At 36.7% G+C, this 26,945-nt stretch overlaps 2 protein-coding genes across 3 annotated transcripts in view; both read left to right on the top strand.

The window, feature by feature from the left end:
- Positions 1-22,526, top strand: part of LOC116347955 (titin-like) — a 25,283-nt gene extending 2,757 nt beyond the window's left edge. Inside the window, exons 2-8 of the mRNA XM_031778782.1 lie at positions 1,632-1,752; positions 6,389-6,680; positions 6,806-7,382; positions 7,787-8,383; positions 8,452-8,744; positions 8,849-22,474; positions 22,512-22,526. Coding sequence (XP_031634642.1) covers positions 1,632-1,752; positions 6,389-6,680; positions 6,806-7,382; positions 7,787-8,383; positions 8,452-8,744; positions 8,849-22,474; positions 22,512-22,526 — 15,521 coding nt within the window. The remainder of the gene's footprint in view (positions 1-1,631; positions 1,753-6,388; positions 6,681-6,805; positions 7,383-7,786; positions 8,384-8,451; positions 8,745-8,848; positions 22,475-22,511) is intronic.
- LOC116351026 (muscle M-line assembly protein unc-89) overlaps positions 22,283-26,945 on the top strand; it is a 40,919-nt gene continuing 36,256 nt past the window's right edge. For both annotated transcript variants that reach the window (XM_031783057.1, XM_031783071.1), the window contains exon 1: positions 22,283-26,945. In XM_031783057.1, the coding sequence (XP_031638917.1) occupies positions 22,553-26,945 (4,393 nt within the window). In that variant the 5' untranslated portion in view covers positions 22,283-22,552.

The raw sequence follows: 26,945 nt of genomic DNA, 5'->3' as shown, positions 1-26,945 counted from the left end.
TGAGATAGTAAGATAAGATAAGATAGATACTATCTTATTTTAGAAACTTAAAAAATCATCTTATCTTTATCTTATCTTTTGGCTTTTTTTGGTATCTTATCTTTATTTTTTAAGATAAATAATAAGATATTTTGGTCATTTATTTAAAAAAAAATTCATCAATTTCATGACTCGATTCGTCAAAATTATATTCGAATTCTTCGTTATTAAATTCAATTGCACGCTCATTGAAATCAGGTCATGGGGTCATTCACGAAATTCTAGTGCATCTAGTTTTTGATAAGACTTCACTAGAAAACTAGAAAATTCTAGTGCGTGAAGTTGGCTCTCAGTATTTTTTCATATAAATTATATGGCCTTTGGCGTGAAGTTGGCTTCGTTTGTGACATCATTCTTCACACTAGATTTACTAGTTTTTCTAGTATTCACTAGCGTGATTCGCCCCATGAATCAGGTTGATTGCATTCAAGAAATTTCGAGAAATTCACCTTCGTATTGCATAAATGGCATAAACTCGAATCGCTTTGCAAAGGGCGCTTCCATCATCCGTAACAATATGTGTTATTTTGTGCACTGGCAGATCATATTTTTAAAGGCTTTTATAAGTATTTTGGTCAAAGCATCGTATGATTGTTTGCCATTCTGATAGGACGATAAATAGTGCACAGTAATGCGTATAAAACTACGATTTTTCGATAACATCGAATTTGGAATTCCATCGTGTTACGCACGGTGTTCGCAGAACAAATCCGACAACTTCAACGCACGGTTCATGGGCCCGATTACTCCGACCGATTAATATCCACAGTGCGTGAAGTTTGTTTATAGCAGATATTAATTAACATTCTTTTTTTCACCTTGACATTTTTTCAAAATTTTATTCAAATAATTTTCGTTATCTTATGTTTTTATCTTATCTTTTCGAAAGATATCTTATCTTTTATCAAAAAGATAAGATGAGAATCTTGAAAATATCTAGATGAATTTCGGAAAATTGAGATACTATCTCAAAAGTATCTAGATACATTTCAGATATCTTAACCAAACACTGTTAAAAATACAACCAATTACACGAAGAATGGATTTTTTATAGAATATCATTGAACCGCTCGGGTGTTGTGGCTCCAATTTATATTTATTATCGCAATATTTGTTTACATTGAGAAAATAAATTTCCATAAATTACGAACGAACGAACGAACAAAATATACATTGAAAACGAACGAACGGTTCGTTCGTTGGTGTTCGTGGACAGCTATGAATCCACCACTAACTTAGTTAATTACCTAAAGTTATATTAGATTTTGTACGGATACAATCATAGTTGGCCAGTCATCCAATTTGTGGCAAAATAATTAGTTACTTTTTACACACGGGTTTTGCTCTTTCATTTTTTGAACAAACAAAACAAGAGGACGTATCTTATTTCGAAATTGTTTACTGTTACACTGAATCTGCTGAGAAGTTGCTTTCCTAGTGATCATGCAATGATTTAAAAATGCCAATAAGTTGAAAACAGTCAACAAATGTCATACTTTTTGGATAACATTTTAAATATATTATTAATTATTAAATATACACCTTTATTTCGAGTATAAATAAATATGTTCTTTTCTATTATTATATTACAGAGATAATTCGATTTTTGGATGATACTTTGACTGTATTACGACATGTTCCGGGTGAGAATGCTGTTTTAATTGTGAAATATGATCAACCGCCAAGTCATTGTTTACCACTTGAATTCACTTGGTAAGATTTATTTGCATAAGATAAACGAAATGTAATGAGCTTATGAACAAGAAACCGACGGTATTTCAAAGACGCTTGCGTTTAATTCACACACAAAACTAAACGGACTCACTGCAAAAATATGTGCACGTAAATAAAAACAAATTAAAATATTTTGAATTGATTCGAAAAAGATCATATTGGTTGTAGTAGTAAATTTTTAAATGATTTGATTACAAGCATCGCCACATTAATGTGAATTCTCTTAAAAGTTACAATTTAGTTGCATTTTTTATACTATTCGTCACACTTGAAGCGTGCATCCCATTTATTTTGATTGAAATTGGGCTTTGTGCGAATTGATGGGGGAGAAAAATTGCACGTATTTCTAGTGTAATTTAGAGCAAACTGCAATTTGACCTTTGACTCATCAATAGCGACATACATTCAGTTCATGACTCGTTTCATTTAAGTAAACCGAAGAAATTTTTTTTACTTCCGATTTAATGATTCGAATTAAAGATTTGCGTAATACAAACACATTGTCAGTGTCATTTGTTTGTACACATTTACAAGCAGAAAATGGATCACATTACGACACAAATTAGGTGCATGCACACCAAATGTCATATTGATTTAAAAAAGAGTTGGACTTTGGTTGAGATCTTCGGATCGATGCGATATCAACTGGAGGATGTGAATAAAAAAACGTGTGTTTTCATTATAACAAAAAAAAACTATTTGGGTAAATTAGAAAGCATTGACGGCCACAAATGAGTCAATAAGAGTATTTATCAAGAGCGTTTCAATCAGTCTGGCAACCTGTCGACTCAGTAAAAAAAAATTAAAAATAATTTTTTGAATTCAGAGAATTTATACATTGAAAGATTATTGGCCAATGACTATGGTGTACAGATTGATGCTTTCTGTGCGCGAGATCTTTTGCTATTTTCTCGCATTCTCCCATTTTGTGTTTCGTTCTCTTTTTCGTACCCATTCTTTATAATAACCATAGCGCATGTGCACGTTTCCTGTTATTATTATTGTTTTCGTTGACTCGTTCCGATTATTTTCTTTTTATTCAGCTTTTTCGCATTATACACATGTAGCTATACAATGTTGATGTGTATCGTTGCCTATCGTTGCCTGTATGTATTTCGTATTTTTACTTCGATGAATTTTCAATTGTTTCATTCGTTTTCACGTTTTTGTTTCTATCATCGGTTGCCTTTGAATTCCATTTCGTTTATGTTTAAGAATATTTAGCACACACAAACGCGCGCGCGCTGTATGATTGTTGCCTTAAAACAACGCCTTTGCTCTTTTTCTTTGATTTTAGTTGTTATTGTTGGTGGTTTTGTTTTTCGCTTCGATTTTCTTATTTGTGTTGCGGTTTTGTGTGTTTGTAAACTGAATATTCACATTGAAACAGCCTGAGAGATGAAAGGTCCAAGCTATGCGAATTTTCATTGCGTCGAAGCTCAATGGCTTCTAGAATTATGATTTGGACTGTGAACATCAGTACGAATTTTCCGATCGGTTTACCAAGTCGCGCATGCACACTCACATCTATACATTAAACGAATAACGAATCCGATCCCTTTTGCGTGGACAAAATAAGTCGAAAAAAATATCAATGTGAATTCATTATCTTGTGTTTTGGTTTTTTTTTCATTGCTTTTGCTAAATATCTTTTTTGTTTCTCTTGAATTTGTTTGTGACTGTGTTGAAAGATTGAACAAGTGCAAATGAATACAATACAAAAGCTCATCAAAGCAAATGATACATTTTCGTTGCAAAGGATCAGTTGAAATGCATAAACTTAAAACAAAACGGTTTTTGTCGGGTCTCAATTTGCAAAAGATAGCTAAATCGAAACGATACATTTCCGTCTCATTTTCTTCCTTTCGCTCGGCTAATTAGTGTTAAAAATAGTTTGGTGTCATATCAAAATAAAAACTGAAATAAAGCACAACATTAAAAAAAAACATATGTACCTACATCATCGCTTGCCTTTGCACACTCAATTCAATTATTTGATTCTTCTTAAACGTACCTTGACTATTGTTTGAACCACTTTCTTCCCGTGTGACATAATAATAATGGTTTAAATTCATTTTAAAGAAAATTACAAACATTTCTGGAGTGAAAAACGAGGACTTCAAAAAATGGACTATTCTCAAGTATAGTCAAGTGTACATTGCTTTGTTACATCATTACATTGGATGTTGGATTGTATGATTTCAATATTTTTTTAAAAATAAAACAAAATAAAAACACTAATCGGTTGATTGATTTGTGGCAGTGAATTGAGATTTTCAAGTGCTTCTTTGATATGCCCCAGTAATAACACGCAAATATCGCAATACACATATTTCGGCATCGTGGTTATGAAAACGCATAAGCAATTGCGCGCTCACGCTCACGCTCACGAACAAACAAGTGTGACCGAATCAATGCAATTGATGCCAAAAATTAAACATTGTGCCCATTGATACAGTTTTTTTGTGAATTTTTTTTTTTCAATGTAAAGCGGCTACACGATACACAAAATGTGGACTCGAATTTCACGAATCCATGTTTTATTTTAGTGAAAACGAATGACCATCTAACGGACATCTCAAAACAAAGTCAATATACCACAACGACGTGCACACAAAAGAGAAAAAAAGATGGGGAAAAACACAGAGTGTGAGAGGGAGAATGATTTCGTTATGTATTTAGATCGTTAACAATAACGAACGCCAATACCAATAATAAGCCGAAATGAAAAAAAAACTTTATGAAATGCTGCTACAAAAATAATATTTCGGTCTTAGAATCGATGATATTTTTAGATGAATGCGCGTGAACAAGATAATAAATACTGAATAATGAAAATACAATCTGTTTTACTCTTTTACGTGAATTTGTTGTTATGATTTGTTGATGATATTTATCTTGTTTTCGTCACATTTTTTCAACTTCAGTTTTTGTAGTTGTTGTGTTTGGTTTGAATGAAAGCATCGAACATAATAATTCATTTAATTCGCGGTCAAATTGAAATATGAAGGAGCCCAATGAATTAATGAATTTTATGCAACAAAAATAGAGTAATCCGAAAGACAAGAGCTGCTATCCATCAAATGTGTACAATTTTCGTTCCTCTTCTCATTAATAAGTTACATCAATTCGAGACGTGATTGTTTTCATTCTTCGGCCGCGTGATCATTTCAACCATTTTTTTATTTGGCTGAAAAATTACGAGATTTCAAAGACATTTCTTCTCGCTGCATCTTTTCTTTCATTTTTTCCCCTATTCTCTCTCTCTGTGTGTGTGTAAAGAGCTACACGATTTTAAATATTTCTACATCAAACATAGTCAAAACATAACAAAATGCAATTTAACGAACAAATTCACATTTTTTTTCGGATGTCATTCTATTATTTCACTCTGAGCCGTTAGGAATTACATGCATCGCTGACTGCTGATTCTTTTGCAAGCGAATCCCCCAGTATTTAGAAAACTAAAATAAATAAAAAAGTGATGAAGAAAATTCTATTAAATTACCCTCGACTCGATTACGTAAAATGATATAAATATAATTTGAAATTTTTGTAATGTACTTTGTAGTGAAGTAGTCAACAAAAGCAGAAATTTATATCGAAAACCACAAAGCTCTTGAGCTATTCTCGTTGCAATGAACATTTGATTGACAGCCATGATTGTGTTTGTAGTGCATCAATTAATGATCAGCATAAACAAAAAATAATAATTATTTTTGTTGTTGTTGTTTTGAACTGTGAATAAGTTCAAATACTTTGTGCGCGAAAATAAAATAAAAAATATCGGCACATGAAATGGGCAATAAATGTTCAACGTGTTGCCGTTGTGCTTGTTGCACAAATGGTAATAAATCACATGGTCACATTTCATCGGCTGGATCTGTTTACAGTAAAAGGTTTGCATTTATTCTTAAGTCGTATAATTTGTACTATAAAACACCAAAGGAAATCGTTTGAAGAAACGAGGAAAAACACACGCACGCACGCACGCTTTCGTTTGGATCAATTCAATAGAATTCGTCACTGATGGTTTAGTGAAATGATTAAAATGACTACAAATATGACGTTGAAAGGTATTCGAAAGTATTCAGAGCATTTTTGGCAACCAGTCAACAAATTTCACAGTAACAGTTGTCGACGATTAACATTATTGTTCCATATAAACTTTATGAATTCTATAAATTGCATGAATGGCAGCACAACGGAATTTTTATGTGTGTGCGTGTGTTTGGTCGGGTTTGGTTTCGGTGACGACAACAAATTGTACCGAACATAATGTTTCCGCCATATTGATAATAAATTTGAAAAAAAGAAGAAAAATGCCAACATTAGAAATGAAGTGGCAGGTCAGTTCATCTGGTATGTGTCTAGAGAATATGAATAATGTTAATTATTGGTGACGCAAATGCATATCGAGCAAAAATTATTAAATGTTTTTAAGATGTAGGTGTAAGCAGACGTCGTTTATTCGTGTTTCTGTTATGGATGACGATATTCTCTGCGTCATTTACCAAACATATGCGTCAAAATATTCAAATTAAAAACAAAAAAAAACATATAACAATTGACACATATATATTACACTGATTCTCTCTTTCTTTCACTTTCTTAGGAAACGAGATGATTTTCCAATCGAAAAATCGGAACGATATCGCATTGCACAAAATAAAAATGCCATTCAATTAGCTTTAGATCATGTGCAGCGTGAGGATGCTGGACACTACACACTATTCGCGAAAACGAAAACCGGTAAAATTTCACGAAAAGACATTGAATTAGTTGTCGAAGATAGATCAAGCGGCGATGATCCGCCCACATTTGTTCGCCGTCTGACCGACCTGTCTGTCAAAGTTGGTACACGTACCAGACTCTTAGTGGAGATTCGAAGCTCATCACCGGTCAAGGTAATTTTGAATTTGTTACCAAATTTGTAATGTCCACAGCTGTGACTCCGCCCATTTGGCTATAAAATCTAATGTGAAATTGAAATCAATGTCGTCGTTATTATGTTATTTCATTTTGTTCATAGGTTACATGGTTTCGAAATGATCGTCGAGTATGTGAAAATAATCATGTTCGTTGTGTGAATGAAGGGAATTTTTATTGCATGGAATTGACACCGGTCAGTTTGGATGATGTTGGACGATGGATGTGCATGGTTGAAAATGCAAGCGGTAGAAATTCATGTTTGGCTGTTCTCAATGTGCTGGTACCAAAAGCGTACAAAGCGCCCGAATTTGTTGAACATTTACGTGCTCTGCTCACCGAACAAGGAACCGTTTCGTTGGAATGTAAAGTAATTGGTGTGCCAACACCATTTTTAAGATGGTTCAAAGATTCAAAAGAGATAAAAGCGGGCGATGTATTCGCATTGACAGCAAACCCAGACGACCCGACGTCACTGGGCACTTATACATGTGAGGCGGTCAATTGTATGGGTCGCACCTATTCCAGTTCAAAATTGCATGTGGTTGGTAAAGGAAGTCGTGAAGGTTCACTCAAACCAGCTGATAGTATGAATCATCATGGAACACCGCCGATATTCACCGATGAATTGAAAAATTTAAAAATAAAACTTGGCGACGCAATCACCTTGGCGACACAAGGTAAGTGTGCGTGTATGCGTTTTAAAAACGTGTAACAGACCATACACTAGATTTTATTAATACCACTACTATCTTTGTTATTGTTATTATTATTTGCCGATCACGAAATTTTCTTCGCTTGGTTTTGATTTCAAAGCGTAAATAAATATATGCGATTCGAAAAATTCCGAAAGCTGAAAGCTCTACGTGTATGTCGCCATCGTTAAAACAAAATTCTTGGACGCGTTCCAAATGAAATAATGTACCGTTGTTGTAATTACCTATAAGTCACACACGCATTCACGTAATCATATTGAGAAACTGACTGCGATCGATGATAATGAGAGAAAATTAAAAAAAAGCGAAATTTATAAATCATTTTTTCTTTTCTTCTTTTTTATTGTTGATTTTTTTTTACATTGTAGTGGTGGTACCGCCGTGGCCAAAATCAGTTGTATGGTACAATAAGGGAGGTCGTGTCGAAGCCAATGAAAATGTTCGCATAGTTGAAGATGGCTTGGGAATGTATATGATCGAAATAAAAGAGTCAAATAGCAACGACGAAGGAGAATGGAAAGTAGTTGTAATCAGTATTGATGGAAGTGTCGGTATTTCAACCTGCACCGTTGAAATGGACATTCCGAAAAATTATCGAAAACCACGATTTATGGAAAATCTAAAAGCTGTCCTCACCGACGAAGGTCTGGTATCGTTCGAATGTAAGGTGGTTGGTTTTCCAACGCCTCAATTAAAATGGTTCAAAGATGGCCAAGAATTAAAACCGGGCGATGTTTATCAATTGACTGGCACAAATTCACTGGGAACGTATTGTTGCGTTGCCAAAAATTGCATGGGCGAAACAAGCAGCACAGCCATACTAACGGTTGAAGATATTCAAGATAAATTAAATGACGATGAACGTCTTGTTTACACCCAGAAAATAAATCAACCGCCCAAATTCGTTCAAGGTCTTGAAAGTCAAGAAGCCAAAATCAACGAAGATTTTCGATTTTTTATCGAAGGTAAGATTTACAGCTAAGATATTGTGCTATTCATGAATACAGTACATTTATATGAATTTTAATTACAGTTTCAAGTCAACCGGAACCAAAATTATCGTGGTATCGTGATGAATTACCAATTGAAGATTCAGAGCGTTATGTGATTTTGCGTGAAACGTCCGCCAATTGTCAATTACTGATTCGAAAGATCGAATTTGTAGATCAGGCTGAATGGAAATGTGTTGCAACAAATGATTACGGAACTAGTGTCACATCGTGCTTTTTGAAGTTGCAAATTCCACGGCATTATAAAAAACCGAAGTTTCTCGAATGCCTTCGTGCCATTCTAACGGAGGAAGGAGCGGTTAATCTCGAATGCAAGGTAAATTTTAAATACATTTTATGTTTTTCTTTGTTGAACTGATGAAAATGTGGGGAAAAAAATTAATTGAAATGTGTCATTGTGAATGTTTAATGTAACCAAAGGTGATCGGTGTTCCGCAACCAGTTTTAAAATGGTATAAAGACGGCATTGAGCTGAAAGCTGGTGACATTCATCGAATAATATCAGGTCAAGATGGCACTTGTTGTCTTGGCACGTATACGTGTGAGGCGAAAAATTGTATGGGTATTGTGGCCAGTTCAGCCTCAATTTTGGGCTTTGACGATGCAGTCAAATCGAATTCAAATACAAATGCAGAACTTCAACGAAATCATTCGTTGTCCACAATAAACGAAGAACGATCATCTCAATTATACGAAACACCGGCCGATGTAACACAAAAGTCAGACGTTTCGTTTAGTTTTGATGGCAAAGAAGTGAGTGTATCGTTGTACGAAACGCCCGATCTAACCGAAGAGGAGGCATTACAAATTGTCGAAATGTATGCCGATCAAATTTCCGAACATGTTACCGAACACAATATTGTCGAATTGCCACCGTTACGTTTTGTTAAAGAAACATCACAATCGGGCAATTTACTGATGGAAGCGGTTATCATTGATGTTGCATCCGAGTATTTCTTGAACGAAGAAGATATGCGAACCGAAGCCGATCTCGATAATGTTTCAATTAACGAGGTCAGTCTTCATGGTTTGACGACCATTGACGAATCATTGACCGGTGACGAATCACATCATTCAAACAAGCATCATCGAGATGAATCAATAATGAGTGGTGATGTTGACGATTACTTTAGCTTATCTCGAGCGACTAAAATGAGCGAAGATGGAAATGATGATGATGATAATACAGAAGAATTATTGAGCGCAAGAGATTCAGAGAAACACCAATCAATGGTACATGATGCCGAAGACTTTGTTAGTTTGGAGCATTCAAGTAAAAGTAGCAGCCGAAAGCGAAAGGTGTCATCATCACAAACCGATGATCCGGCAAAAAAGCATATCGTTGAACAACACGACATTGAAGAAAATCTAAATGCAGTGGTGCCGTTAGCGAAGCTAATTGAAATTCTTGAACGAAATTTAAGTACAATCAAAGAAGAAGTGCATGCACAATCGGCTCTAATGATGTCACCGGCATCGGTTGACGGAAGTTTGACTATTGTTCGTAATATTTTGGAGCCAATAACTCATATGCGACAACAGCTAAACGAATACAATGGCCAATCGTCGTTGGAAGCGTTATTCACCGAAGTTGGAAGTGATTTTGAAAAGCTTCATCAAGCATTGACTGTAGTTGAAAAATGCGTATCGATGGATGAAGTTGGACATACAATGGTACAACGAACTAGCGTATGTGTTGTTGATAGTGTTGGTGAAGAATTTGTTCAACTATTCGATACAATCGAACAAATTGCCGAAAATAAAAGCCAATCAAGTGTTAAAAATGAAATAAAAATACTCATGACTGATTTACGCATGGGAATCCGAATCACACAAGATACGATCAAAACTCAAACATTACTTCAAGAAGCAAATGCAATTGAGGTGGCTCAACACATTACCGATACAATGGAACGTGTACAAAATGTACCCGAATCGGTGCCATTTGAATCATTGTCAACGAATCAATTGCCCGCCGAAGCACAAAATTTCAAAAATGTTTGCCGATCCATTGTTAAAATGCAAGAAATTTTGGATTCAACCGATTCAAATGCTGCACCCGACGAAGTGCTACGCAATTTAATGCAGCCAATAAGTTCGCTTGAAAATGAAATTGCATCAATCGAACAAATTTTGAATGCCGAACAAAGTGGTGTTGAAGAGACACTTGAAGAAAAAATCAACATTGTGTTATGGGACACTGTGACACCACCAATGTACGAGCTATTCAAATCGTTGGAAACATTGGAAAGTCAATCGCCGACACATGCAATTGAGGTTTGTGATGCAATTTTACCACCGTTACAAGAAATTCAAAATGGTTTGGCGCGCATTGGTCAAGACATCGAAAACGGTACATTGGGACGACATTCACCGCCCATTGAAAATACAGACACAAAACGTATCATTGATAGTGTTAACCAAAGTCTCATCTATATGGGAAGCAACATAGAAGCGCAACCATTGAGCGATAGTGTAAGAGATTCATTCATCATGTTAAGAGATCAACTCAGCAATTTAATGACAAACGCCATTGAGTGTGATGAAAATAGTTGCCTGACCATTTTAGGATCGATTAAAAAACCACTCGATGATTTAAACTATTGTTTCCGTCAAATGGAAGAACGTTCAACATCGCAATCAACTCAAGAAATATTGGATCCATTGAATGTGCTCAAAGATAGTGTTCGCCGATGTGGTGAGAAAATTTCACTAAATCAACAAACATTAAAATGTCAAACCATTCTCAGTGAATTGAGACAACAAATTGACGCAACCGAACAAAATATTATTTTGGTTCCATGGTTGCGTGTTGCCGAAGAGGATGAACTATCGGGTAGTTCAATGTCACAAAATAAAGTGGTTTCAATAAAATCGATGCCAGAAAAAAGTATTCAACAAATTGTGGAAACAATTGTCGATGTAAATCGTTATATTGCCAGTCTGCAAGAGCATACACAATTTGAAGAGGCCACCGATTTGGATGTGAAGAATATACCATCGTTGTCAATGTTAGCCAAACCGTTACAGGCAATACAACAAAATTTGCAAGAAATGCAAGAGACGACACAAGATCAAGCACAACTGTCACAATCAAATGAAAACCAATTGAAATTGATACAAATGCTGGTCACTCCGTTGGAAAATGTACGCGAATCACTGAAAGTTATCGAAGTCAACACCGACGATCCACTGCAATCAATTTCAAGCCAAGATAATTTATCGGATTTCAAAGAATTGGCAAGACCATTGAAGGAAATGCATGAATGCATTGCATTGATTCAACATGAATCGAATTTGGGTGAAATGGCTGGATCGTTCAGTGCCGATGCACAGCCAGAAAGTGTCAAATTTGCCAAACCAATTGTGGAATTGAAGAAAAATGTGGAAATTATTTTGCAACATATTTTAGATGCACCCGATGACCTATCCACGATGGACGACATATCAATGATGAAATCTGTGGCAGAACAATTGCCGCATGATGATAGTGAAAAGTTTACGCCAAATATTACCAAACCAGATGTTCAATGGCCAAAAGAATCAATCGAAATTATGACACTAAAACGAAATCTGCAAGAATTTCAAAAGGAATTAATGAGTAATCAGTCGCAATCGGTCACACAAAAACACTTAAATACCGTTTTAACCGAAACAGTATCGAAAATAAATGAATTTGATGTGGAAAATCTCAGCGAAAATGCAATGGAACAGTTAACAAAGCCATTGCAAAAGCTACACGTTTCAATTATGAAGGCGAAACAAGCTGAATCCATTGTTGCAATTGATAAATTACAAAAAAGCGTATCACATATGCAAAAATGCATTTTCGATCATATCGGATTTGGTGGATTTGATAAACAGGAAATTACGGCCGTTCAATTTGCCGAATTACATCGATGCGTAGTTACAATACCCGAACCATTGCCCAATTTAGCGATAACATTGGAAACATTTGCCACTGTTGATGACATTTCAATACTTCATTCAATTCAAGAGCCAATCAAAGAATTGAAACAAATTATTGACACAAATCCAGAAGGATTCACCGATGCCGATCACATAAATGATGAGAATTTGGCAACATTAAAATCGGTGGCTCAGCCATTATTGACATTGAAAAAACAGGCTCAATCATTGGACGAATGTACATTGCAAAAATTGCATGCAATTTCATTTTCGGAAGAAGAAAATTCCGATTCAGCACCATTGTTGCCACTCATCGATTTAATTGTTTGCATGGAAAGTATTGATCTGCATACGATTGAACAATTTGCAAGATCAGTTGCGCCCGAAATTGTGCCAGAGGTGGTTGTAAGTGTTGAAGAATTGAAACGTTGCATATCGAATACACAACGCGAAGAAACGGTTAAGGCTTTGCATGAAATATCATCGGTAACCGGATTGGAGGGATTAAAATCAATTGCTGAACCATTACATGAATTACAGCATTACATTGAGAGCAGTCAAGGCGCTGAACAAAGTGAATCACTCAGTGAATTGGAATGTTTGTCGCAATTAAAAGAAGTGGCCAAACCTTTGATCGAAATTCGAGATTTTGTGGCAACAACCGAAGGTCAAATGGCTATTCAAATGAGCACCGACATATCAGAGACCGATGATTTGAAAACAAAAGCTCAACCACTGTTGGAGCTATTGACATGCATTGATCAAATCAAAGAAACCGTTTTCGAACATTTAACCGATTTATCAAATCAAGAAGATATCTCTGCGTTACAAATAACAGCTGACAATCAACAGCGAACGGCAAATGTGGTACTTTTGCCAGAACTTGAGCGATGCGTTCGTAATGTACAAGAACATGGTACAATTGATAATTTAGAAGAACTTTCGATCATGAGCAATTTATCCGAATTGAAAACACTGGCACAACCATTGCGAGAAATTCAGCATTCACTTCAAGTGCACACGGCCGATTTGATGGAAACCGAACAAAATTTGGTCAATATTGAAAATACGGCAATTTTAACGGAAATCGCAAAACCATTGACCGAATTGCGTGAGTATGTTACAAGTGTAAAAGGACAACAGGAATTGGTTCAATTAGCCAAAGATCTGTCCGAAATTGACAATGAAGATCTAAAGACTCATGCTCAGCCATTGCTTGAATTAATTGAATGCATAAATAAATTCAGCCCTGAGACGGTTGAACATGTGGCTGATATGAGCACACAACAAAACATCTCTGAATTGGAAATGACCGATGACAATCGCCGAAAACGATGCGCCAACGTAAAATTAATACCACAAATTGTGCATGCCATTTCTGAAACACAACAGTTGGACACATTACAGGCGGCTGGCGATCTTCATATGGGAACGTGCGACTTGAGAAAAGTTGCGAAACCTTTGCATGAAATGCAACACTACATCGAAAGCAATCAATTGCATTCGTTGCAGGAGACAAACAATCTGAGTGAAATGGAAAATATTTCATTGCTAAAAGAAATGGCAAAACCGTTAATGGAAATTCGTAATTTTGCCATGAGCACAGACGGTCAAGTTATTCTTGAAATGCAAGATGATCTATCAATTTCTGATCGTACAAAATTGTTGGTAAAACCATTGGTTGATCTATGTCTATGTGCCACAAACATTGATTTTAATCTCATCGAACCGGAAGCAACGCATGAGGATATTTCCGAAATGGAAACCGTTACGGAGATCGATGAATACGCCAAAGAAGTGGACGTTTTTCAAAACGAATTAACATCGAGCCTCGTGATTTTGGGCCAATGCATTAATGATGTTCAAATAAAAACCGTTCAATTGATGTCAACCAATAGACATTTCGCAGTTTTATCGAAACCGCTTGACGAAGTGAGAAATGCAATCATTGAATCAACACAACAAATCAATGAGCCAGCTGATTGTGAAACAATTGCTCAGCAATTATGTCATTTACGTGAAAATTTGGCCGGTTTAAATCCCGAATTATCAACGGAACCAACACCAGAGTTGGTTGGAATTCATGCCGAGTTGATTATGTTGGAGAAACACTTGAATGAAGCACTTCAAAGTATTGACGATGTGAGTCGACCACCAACCGAAGCCGTCATTGGACACATTCAAACACCCATTGAAAGCATTCAACAGTGCCAACGTCAAATGGAAACTGTTGCGACCGCAACTCAACATGCGACCATTGTGCAAATGCAAAAACCTTTGAACGAATTGGAAGCGAGTATTCAATGTTTGGGTGGATTTATTGCTGAAAATCCACTGCAACACATATCACGCAATACAAACGAGATTCAATCGTTTATCGCCGATTTACAAAATATTGAATCACAATTGTTCTTCGCTAAAGAATCGTTAAATGCAAACGCAGAGAATGAACTAGTCCGAGAACTTGTGACGGCAGTCGATTTGGTGAAAGCACAACTATCTGAAGTGCAAAATTCCATTCAGTTTGCAGAATCGATTCATCCGCTATTGATCACAAAATCAATTGATTCAATCAGTGCACCAGTTTCGAATTTGAGCGCAACACTTGAGAAAATGTCAAATTGTGAAAATATCGGTGATGTACTGAAATTATCATCGAGGGCACCACAGCTAAAAGTGGATCCGCCACAGGTTCAATTTCAAAATATTTTGGAAATGATTGACAGCGCGGGTGAATTGCAAATAGAGAATAACAGCATATCGAAACTATTGACGGAAATTCATGCTAGTGTAATCGAGCTTAAGAATTTCGATTTTACATCCAGCGACAACTTAAAATTCGATAAACATATCGTCGAATTGAAAACGTGTTTGAATGCTTTCATTCAGCAGGAAAAGTGTGCGGAAAATATGAGCAATCAGTTGAATGATCTCAAAAATAATATCATACAATTGGAAAAGTATCGTGTCATTCGATTGGACGGCATTAATGAAGTATGTCAAATATTTGCCGAAATGCAGCAACCATTAATGCAAATTCTTCAAACATTGCAGCCACAAACTCCAGTTGAGCGCGTACCGACTGAACAAACGAAAAAAGACAAGAACGATCTCCAAGTGGAAGTAAATGACTTGCTTCGCAAATCCGAAGAAAAGCGCTTAACTCCCGACGAAGAGGATCAATTGAATTCACTGTTGGCTCAAATAAATTTGCTTGACGTCAAAATTCATGACACCGTATTCGATGCAAAAATTATCAACGAAAGCACCGCCGATATCATTGAGCAGCTAAAAGCGGACTTGGAAACACGAGATGAGCTTAAAAAAAACGTCGATTCAGAAAGTGCTTCAGACGAAGCCGCGGAATCGAGGCCCAATGAGAAATTTAACGAAAATACACCAATTGACCGAAACAGTGAAATTGATCAGGAACAACACCGTACAGAAACGGAAAGTATGTTAGACGACGACACAATCGGTAGCCAATCGGCAACACACGAAAATCAATTAGAAAAAGCTGAAGAGCTTAGATTGGGACACCAATTCAATTTTATCGACGAAACAAATATATTTGAAGCCGAATTCAATGCAAGTCTTCGAGCACTTTATTTAAGCATTGAAGCAATTGCAAAAGAAAGTGGTGATGCACCAAACGAAATTCATCAACAACAAAACTATCAACCATTATCCCAACCGATTTCATACATTCAACAAACAATGGACTCAATTCAAGAATCACATACCGTCGATTTGCAAACACTTTCATACCTTTTATCGGATTTAAAACAGTCCATCGAATCGTGTTCGGGTGCTGTGAGCGAAGCCAACCAAATCGATTTATGTGCATTGGAAAAATGCGTGAATGAGGTCATTGTCAGCGCACGAGACATGATCAGACCACCAATCGAAGCGGTTATGATTCATTTGCAGCAACCAAACGAAAAACTCGAGAAATGTTTACAAACAGCATTGCATTCGACAAGCGTAATCAATGAACTACAAACACCATTGAACGATTTAAAAACTAGCATCGCACATTTGACGGAATTCATTGTAAAAGATCCGTTGCAAAAAATTTCAAGAAATACACCCAACATTCAACAGTTAATTGCTGATCTTCAAACAATTGAATCACAATTGTTTTTCTTGCAACAAAATTGCCAAGAATCAAAGGCAACACCGTTGCATTCGGAACTGGCCAATATTGTGCTTGAGGTGAAAAATCAATTAACACACGTTGAAAATACGATTCAATATTCGGAAGACATACATCCGCTACTGCTGACGAAGGCCATTGACATGTTGTCGGTGCCATTGGAACGTTTGAATACAGTTTGCGAACAAATTAACACATTCATCGCAAGTGGTGAAAGTACCAGCGAAGTGGTATTGGGCGCAGTCGAAAAAGTGACCATAGTTGACAATGTACAACAAGCAACCGTTGCAAATATTACAGACACCGCAATCGAAGAAGAACCGATTGCCTCTCAGCCAACTACATTGAAGTCGGACAGTGACATTTTACACGATGAATTCTTGTCAAGCTCAAAAGATCTACGAAATTGCGTAACTATGCTCTTGAATGGGCAATTGCTTACACTTAGCCCATACAAAGTGCTGTCGAGATCATTGGGTCATCTGGCGAAAATCTTGGATAAAACACAAAATACGGCCGAAGAAATTCAAGAGATCGCCAATCTTTTGTGGGACTTAAAAGAAAAATTGGATTCAATAAATCCGGAAATATTAGCCGAAACCAATCCAGAAATAGCTGAAGCCGCATATGGTGAGCTTATGTCTTTGGAAAAGAATCTAAACGATACATTGGGTTGTGTCGAAGATATGAATGTGACACCAATTGAAGCTGTCATTGCTCACTTAGAAAAACCGATTCGAATGATTGAATCTTGTTTGAATCTGGTGAAACAAACATCATCCAAAGCGAATATTAGAGATATCGAGCGACCACTAAACGAATTAAAAACAAGCATGTGCATATTGGGCGCATACATTTTACGCGATCCATTAGAGCATATCTCAAGGAATTCGGTCGAAATTCAAAGTTTCATCGCCGAACTGCAAAGTATTGAATCGCAACTATACTTTAAGCAAAGTGAAATAGCCCAAGCATCTGCCGTACCATTCAACAAAGAACTATCGGATTCAATTGCCATGACAAAATTACAAATCACAGACATTCAAAACGAAATACAATATGCAGAAACTACACATCCAATTCTGATAACCAAAACTGTAGACAAACTGTGCAAACCATTGGAATTGGTGCATATGATTATAGAGAATATTCATCAAATTTTGGGCGACGATGAACCAATCCAAGAGCAAAAACCTGAAGCGAATATTACGTCACCGGAAACTAAATTCTCCATTGCAAAGCAAACAGAAGACGAATTCTCTGGCGAAATTCTGGAAATGGCTGAAAATATCGATGTAGCACACAGAGAAATTGAAGCAAATATTATCGAATCGGATGAACTTGGTAGTATAGCAGGTCAACAAACGGCTGTAATTGATTCGGCCGATGACGTAAGGAGTTTGTCAATCAGCGAAATTGGTGAAAGTTCACAAGTTGAAGAAATTATCACTTCAGAGCACATCACCAAGGAAGATCAAGTACAAGAAATAAATCCAACTGATTTATCCCAGAGCGATACTCAAGATGAACTTTCGCAAGCCCAAATTGAGCATGCTGTCGTTATTGAAGAGGAAAAATCACATTTGGTTTTGACTGAGCAAGACAATGCAGGTAAACAGGTTAAATTTGAAGACAATATCGATACTTCTGGAGATACGGTACAATTAACCAAAGAAGAATTGAGTGAAACTGTTGAGACTTTGATAGAGAATGTACTTTCACAAGCTCAGAGTGTTCAACATGCCACTGTAGAAGAAGAGAAATTATCAGAGTTGTTGATAAGTGAACAATTGCAAGAGCTACAACAAGATCAGTTACAGGAGATTTCAAAGGAACAAGACCCAAAACAAGGTGATGTTGTAAGCACTGAAGATGTTGAACAATTGACTAAACAGAACTTGACCAACATTTCTGAACATGAACCGATTCAAATCGAGCAAATTGCCATTGTGGAAGAGCAAAAGTCACAAGAGGTGTTGATTACTGAACAAAAACAAGAATCCGCAATTGAAGAGGCGGATATTGACAGAATTGATGAAGGTTCTCAAGAAATAGTACAATTGGATAAACAAGAATTGAGCGAATCTGTAGATACTTCAAAGGTAGATGAATTACGGCAGGCGCAAACTGAACAAGTGGCCATTGTGGAAGAAGAAAAACCAAAAGATATTACGGTAGGTGAAGAAGACCAAGAGTCAAAAGAAACTGTCCTTGATGGATATCCTGAAGTTACCGAAGATATTGAGACAATATCAAAAGAAAAATTAACAGAAACTGCTCAGATGTTGGTCGACGATCAACTTTCGCAAACACAAACCGAAGAAGTCGCCAATCTTGAAGAAGTTAAATCACAAGAAGAACTTAAACAAGTTGATGTAGAAAGTTCTGTCCAGGTTTCTGAACAATTAACTGAAGAAAACTTGGACGAGCTAGCGCAAATTTCAAGGGCTGATGATTTCTCGCAAGCTCAAAATGCTGTTGTCGTTGAAGAAGAAAAATCACATTTGGCCTTAACTGAGCAAGATCAAGAACTTAAAGAGGTTAAATACGAAGAAGCTGTTGATATTTCTGAGGACGTGGCGGAATTAACCGAAGATGAATTGACTGAAACTGTTAAGACTTTGATAGAGGATGTACTTTTGCAAGCTCAGAGTGTCGAAATTGCTGCTGTAGAAGAAGAAAAGTCACAAACAGCGTTGATTAGTGAACAAAAACAAGCAAAAGCACTCAAACAAGTTAAATTTGAAGAAGCTGTGGATATTTCTGACGACGCGGCGCAATTTACCAAAGAAGAATTGACTGAAACTGTTAAGACTTTGATAGAAGATGTACTTTCGCAAGCTCAAAGTGCACAAATTGCAACTGTAGAAGAAGATAAATCACAAGAGATCTTGATCAGTGGTCAAGAACAGCAAGAACTAAAAGAAGCCGAAACTGTAGGTAGTTCACAAGTTTCTGAAAATGTTGATCATTTGGTCACAGAAGAAATGATCGAAACTGCTCAGATTTCAGAAGGAGATACACTTGTACAAGCCCAAACCGAGCAAATTGCTATTGTGGAAGAAGAAAAATCACAAAAGGTATTGTTCAGTGAACAAGCAGAAGAACTTAAGCAAGCTGAGGTTGGGTCCACTAATGAGATTTTGGAAGATGTACATCAAATTACCAAAGAAGACTTGACCGAAACTGCTCACATTTCTAACGAAGATGCACTTTTGCACGTTCAAACCGAGCAAGTCGCTATTGTGGAAGAAGAAAAACTACAAGATGTTTCACTCAGTGAACAAAATCTGGTTGAAGAATCAATTGCGGAGCCTGTACACACTGAACAAGTTGCCATTTTGGAAGAAGAAAAACCACAAGAAGTATTAATCAGTGAAATAGAATCAATCGAAGCTGAACGATCTGCTGAAACTGCTGAGCATGTAGTACAAGAGACCAAAGAGAAATTGGATGAAACTGATCAAATTACGAATGAAGAAGAATTATCTCAGAGCGAACAAGTCGCTATAGTCGATGAAGAAAAAGTACAAGAGGCTTTGGTTAGTGAAGAAAAACTGGATCAAGCAGAAATCACAGACACTTCTGAGGTTTCGAAAGACATTAAGCAAATTGCCAAGGAAACACTAAGCGAAACTGCTCAGATCTCTGATGACAGTGAACTTTTGGAAGCCCATACCGAGCAAATCGTTGTTGTGGAAGAAGAAAAACCACAATCTATATTGAATAGTGAACAGAAACACACAGAAGATCTTAAAAAGGTCACATTTGAAGAAGCTGTTGATATTTCTGAAGACGCGGCGGAAATAACCAAAGAAGAATTGACTGAAACTGTTAAGACTTTGATAGAAGATGTACTTTCACAAGCTCTGAGTGTCGAAATTGCCACTGTAGAAGAAGAAAATTCACAAGTAGCGTTGATTAGTGAACAAAAACCGGCAAAAGCACATAAACAAGTTAAATTTGAAGAAGCTGTGGATATTTCTGAAGACGCGGCGCAATTAACCAAAGAAGAATTGACTGAAACTGTTAAAACTTTGATAGAAGATGTACTTTCACAAGCTCAGAGTGTCGAAATTGCCACTGTAAAAGAAGATAAATTACAAGAGATCTTGATCAGTGGTCAAGAACAACAAGAACTAAAAGAAGCCGAAACTGTAGATAGTTCACAAGTTTCTGAAAATGTTGATCATTTGGTCACAGAAGAAATGAACGAAACTGCTCAGATTTCAGAAGAAGACACACTTGTACAAGCCCAAACCGAGCAAATCGCTATTTTGGAAGAAGAAAAATCACAAGAGGTGTTCGTCGGTGAAGATAAAGAAGCAAATCAACTCAAACAGCCTGATGACGAAAGCGCTGATGATTTCTCACAAGCTCAAAGTGCTGTTGTCGTTGAAGAAGAAAAATCACATTTGGCCTTGACTGAGCAAAAGCAGGAACTTAAACAGGTTAAATTTGGAGGTACAGTCGATGTTTTTGAAGACGAAGAGGAACTAACCAAAGAAGAATTGACTGAAACCGTTCAAACGTTGATAGATGATGTTCTTTCACAAGCTCAGAGTGTACAAGTCGCTGTCGTGGAAGAAGAAAAGTTAGAAGAAGTCAGTGAGGAAAAACAAGAATTGAATCTCAAGCAACCGGTATCAAAAGATCTTTCTGAGATTTCTGAAGACGTAGACCAATTGACCGACACCTTACAGATTTCGGAAGTGGATGAATTATCTCACATTCAAACTGAACAGGTCACTGCTATAGAAGAAGAAAAACTACAAGAGGCTAGTGTGCCAGAATCAGAACCGGAACTTAAAAACGTTCAAGTCAAAGATACGCCTGATGTTGTTGAAGACATCAATCAATTGGCCAAAGAAAACTTAACACAAACTGCACAGACACTAAACGAAGATGAATTGTCGCGGGCTCAAAGTGAACAAGTTGCCATCGTGACGGACGAAAAATTGCAAGATGTTTCGATTAGTGAACAACAAGAGATACAAACAGGCTTGACCGAACCGGCATACATTTCAGAAGAACGTGAACAGATTCAAATTGAACAGATCGCTATTGTTGAAGAAGAAAAACTACAAGTTGCTTCGGTTAGTGAACAAACCGAAATCGCAGATGAACATCCACAGTCTCAAAGTGAGCAAGTTGTCGTAGTTGATGATGAAAAAATACAAGATGTATTGATAAGTGAACCAAAACATGCAGACAAACTTGAGCAGGCTGAAACTCAATTGATTTCTGAGGATTCTGAAGACTTGAAGCCCATTTCCAAAGAAGAATTGTCAGAAATAGCACAGATTTTAGAAGAGGATAAACTTTCGCTAACTCAAGCAGAACAAGTTGCTATTGTAGTGGAAGAAACGTCACATAAACTTTCGGTTACGGAAAAAAACCCAGAACAAGAGCTCAACGAAGCCAAGATTGAGAGCAGTTCTGTTGTATCTGAAGATACAGAACAATTAACTAAAGAAGACTTGACTCAAACTGCTCAAGTTTTGAAGCAAGATGAACTGTCACAAGTTCAAGTCGAACAAATCGCAATTTTAGAAGAAGATATTTCACAAGTGGTCTCGATTAGTGAAGAAAAGCCAGAACTTGAGCTAAAAGAAGCCAAAGTCAAAGGCACTCTTGAGATTTCCGAAGATGTTGAGCATTTGGCCAAAGAAGAATCGTTTGAAACTGCTAATATATCAAAAGTGGATGATCTTTCGCAAATACAAAGTGAACAAGTTGCGGTTATAAAAGATGAAAGGTCACATGGGGTTTTGATAAGTGAGCCTGAAATCAAAGAAGCTGAAATCAAAGAAACTATTCCCGATTCTCAATATGTGGAGCAATTGGTCGCAAAAGATTTGCCCGAAACTGTTCAGATTTCAGATGAAGACGAACTTTCACAAGCACAAACTGAACTGCAAGAGGCCTTAATCAGCCAACAAAAACAAGAATCTGAACTCAACAAAGATTCTGAAGACAAAGTATATTTGGATGGACAAGAATCGAGCAAAACTGCAGAGACCTCAAAGGTAGATGAATTGCAAGTGGAAACTGAACAAATGGCCATCGTGGAAGAAGAAAACCTAAAGGATATTACGATAAGCGAAGAAAAGCAAGAGTCTAAAGAAATTGCTATCGAAGACTCTTCCGAAGTCACCAAAGATATTGAGCAACTAGCCAAACAAAAATGGTCAGAAACTGCACAGATTTCTACAGAGATGGAATTTTCACAAGCACAAACTGAACAGTTTGCTGTGGTGGAGGAAGACAAATCGCAACAAGTACTAATAAGTGAGCAGAAATTCAAACAAACTGAAGTTGCAAGTGAGGTTTCAAAAGATGTGGAGCAAATCACCAAAGAAGATTTGACCGAAACGGTGCGAAAATCAGAGGAATCAGATATTGGCAAACCTCAATCTCAAATTAAACAGGTCATTACCGAGGAAGAAGTCTCACTTGCTGAGAATGCAGAGCAATTGGTGAATGAAGAAGATTTGAGTTCAATTGCACACGTTTCGAAAACAAATGAACTTTTGCAAGCTCAGACTGAACAAATTACCGTTTCAGAAGAGGAAAAACCACAAGAAACCGTTGAAAAAGTGCCAATGGAAAACGTTGAACATGTTAAAAAGATCTCTGAAGAGGATAGGCAATTTGAAATGCAAATTGGTAAAACGATCACAGCTGTGTTGGAATGTGTTTCATCGTCTATTGATTTGGTATATAATTTGCCCAGTACCTGTTGTATTCTGTTGAATTCTTGCGATCAAGATATTTTATTGAACACTCTGCCAATAATAAAACGTCTTAAAAAGTGCGTAAACGATATCAAAACTGGCGATTTGTTGCAACAATCAAACTTTGTCGACCATTTAACGTTATACATTTCGGAAACTAAGCCATTGATCAAAGATCTTGTTGCAGCCAATTCGAAAGGAAACGCTTCATACGAAATTCAACAAATTCTGTTGTCAATAAAAGAATTGAATACATTCTGTGGGAATGTTCGACGAGACTTAAAATCCGATCAAACGTTACAAAAGCAAAAAGCAATTAAAAACCTATCCGAAATGATTGTAAATTTGCAAAACTTGAATGTATTGCTTGGTGTGTTGAGTGGAATAACACCTACGGTTGTTGACACAATAGATATTGGCATGCTACTTGATGAGAGTATCGAAGATGAAAATGCAAGTGTAATCATTAAAGATCGGTCTGATGTAGAAGAGGTGGCACCCGAAAAACCACAAAGAAAACCGAAAGCTGTGAAAGAGAGTGAAAAACCGTCATCGGCGGACTTGAAGTTGAGCATCCAAAATGCCAAAGAATCCGAAGTATCACAATTGGTTAGTTCATCGTCTGATTTGATTACGTCACCCGTAAGTCATGAAACGGGCACAATTAGCACCTTAGAGAACATTCTCCAAGACTTTGCTGAAGTTGGAGTCTCAACTGTCTCAGTAAGTCAAGCAAAACTTCAAGAAGTTGAAGAAAAGCCAACAGTTCCCAAAAGAAGAACTTCAAAGAAAATATCAGAAGATGAACCAATAACAGATTTGAATCACAAATCAATAATTGAAAGTGATGTTGCACCAGAAAAGCCAAAACGCACCAAAGTTGATAAAAAACAAAAATCCACTGAAGATGACAGTCAAAATAAAGAGAAAGCATTTGAAGCTATACAAACAGACGATAAAGCAATGGAACAAATTGAGGCTACTCCACAAACAGTGGAACCGATTGTTATCGAAAAAGATGAGGTAAATGCGATCGGTATTGAAAGTGAAAGTTCAACAATTCAAAAGGAAGAGGAGTTGATGGTTGAAAGTGAAAAGGCTAGCAAAAGTGATGTCCAAAAAAGTACCACTGATGTCAAAGAAAAATCTCCGGAAAGAAAAAAATCAGAGCAAAAATTAAGCGATGAGAAAAAGAAGAAACGAAAGAAATCAATGCGACTTGATGAAGGATCTCCACCTAAAGAGGTCGAGGAAATATCAAATGCAACGGCTCCAATTGAGCAAAGCATTGATAAATCCGAGTCTGATGAATCAGAAACCAAAATCGAATCTCAGGTGAAAATTCCCGAACAATCCACCGATCAAATCCAAAGGCCTGAAAAAATCGAAGTAATTGAAAAGAAAGAAGACTCACCCAAACCAGAAGAGAGTAAGCCAGATTCACGGAAAAGCAAGAAATCTGAAAGAAAATTGAGCGGTGAGAAAAAAATTGAGCGAAGGAAAAAATCACTTCGAACAGCGGAAGAAAAAACTGAAGAGCCATTAAAGAACGAAAATGTTGTGCAATTAACCGAAGAAGATTTGACTGCGACTGCTAAGATTTCGAAGCAAGATGAACTTTTGCAAGCGCAAATTGAACAAGTTGCTGTTGTGAAAGAAGAAAAATTACAAACCATTTCAATGAGTGAAGATGAAAATGTTGAAGAGACCAAACAAACCGCCATCAAAGATGACAAAGATCTAGCAAGAGAAAAAGCCAAACTTGAAGATAAAAACATAGATATTACATCTCCTGATCAGACTGAAAAAGAGATGAAAACTGCAGAGCAAGGAAAAGAAATTGTGGTAAAATTTGATGATAGCAAGCTAGATGAAAATAAGTCATTGAAAGACTCAACTGAAGAAACGAAAAAATTGGCTGAAAAAGAAGTTGCTTTGGAGCCCCAAAACGTTGAAGAAAAGAAGGCGAATTCACTTGAAAAATCCTCAAACGATTCTATCGAGCAATCTGATAAAGAACAACAGTCGCAAGGTGAAAAGGTCACAATTACAGATGCGGCGAAATTCGAAACCGAACAAAAAGTAAAGGCTGTCGATACGAACTTAGTGAAACACACTTCCGAAAAATCCGAAGAAAAGATTTCAGAAAAGAAAAAACTGGAAAATGAAAAAACGATCGAAAGTGAAACTGAAAAAAGTTCCACCGGTGTCAAAGAAAAGAGTCCAGAAAGGAAAAAACCAGAGCGCAAATTAAGCGACGAAAAAAAGAAAAAACGAAAAAAATCAATGCGATCTGACGAGGGTTCTCCACCAAAGGAGGTCAAAGAATCTCAAGACAAATTGAATGAAAAATCGAATGCAGCGGCTGAAATTGAGCAAAGCGTTGATAAAATCAAGTCTGATGAAACAAAAGTACAAACTGAAATCGAATTGAAAAAGTCCAATCGACCAAGTGAAGTGGCTCAAAGTGTGACTGAACAAATTGATACAAATAAAATGGAGGAGGCAGCATCACCCAAAACAAAAGACGGCCAACTCGATTTTGAAGAGGCCAAAAAGCCAGACCGTAAGTTGAGCGCTGAAAAGGTGAAAAAACGAAAAAAGTCACTTCGATCTGAAAATAAAGAATCCAAAGAGACACTTGCACCCGAAAATGTTTCAACTTCTTTTGATAAAGACGAAATAACGTCATCGGAGACGGTTGGTGTACAGCAGAATACCGATGAAAAATCAATTCGTGATCAAATTGAAAGTGAAAAGGCTACTTTTAACGCAATCGAAACCAGTAAAGAATTGATTGATAAATCGGAATTCGAACAAATAAAAGAAACGAAATTTGATGTGAGTGTAAAAGAGACGGCATCAGAAAATGAATCAATTCCAACGCCGACACCAAGAGCAAGAAAAAAGTTGTCAGTAATTGAGCGGCCAATATTTGAAAGTCAATTAACGAATCGTAACCTTTTATATGGATCATCTGCAAAATTAACATGTAGCTATACTGGTGTGAACATACGCGTGCAATGGTTCAAAGATGGTCAATTGTTGAAATCAAGCGATAAATTAATCATAAATACGTCTCAAGAGGGAATCACGAGTCTCCGTATAAATGGCACAACACCAAATGATGATGGCCAATATACATGCGTTCTTTCCAATTCGCACGGTGAATGTGAGTCAAATGCTATAGTTACCGTCTTTGAACCGCCGAAAGAAATTGAGCCGGTGAAAAGAGAGCGCAGACGAAGTTCAGCAAGTTCACAAATTCAATTAGTCGAATTGCCAAAATCTGAATCACAAGCAAAAATATTGCGAAAACCATTCATCGAAACGAGATTACGCAATCGAACAGCTGATTTGGGATCGAGTGTGCAATTGATGTGTAGTTTCAGCGGTGCCGATTATCAAATCAAATGGCAACGGAATGGATATGAAATTCGTGCTGATGGAGCCAAATATAAAATTAGTGAATCCGAAGGTTTTGCATATTTGAGCATTTTAAAAGTGGAAAAAGAAGACCAAGGTGAATACAAATGTATCATATCAAATGCAAGCGGCCAAACTGAATCAACGTGTGACATTAAAATCCATGATGATGAATCATCGAAAACAAATGAACAATTGAAACGAAAAGCGAAGAAAAATGAACATAATTACCTGAAAGCTTCGGCCAAAGCAGCTACAACCGAACCAATCACTTTGGATACAATCAAAG

Source organism: Contarinia nasturtii, unplaced genomic scaffold, assembly GCF_009176525.2.
Source record: "Contarinia nasturtii isolate CC-2019 unplaced genomic scaffold, AAFC_CNas_1.1 Cnas_scaffold_129, whole genome shotgun sequence".
NCBI lineage: Eukaryota > Metazoa > Arthropoda > Insecta > Diptera > Cecidomyiidae > Contarinia > Contarinia nasturtii.
Note: the sequence above shows the minus strand (reverse complement) of the source record. Positions and strands in the feature narration are given on the sequence as shown.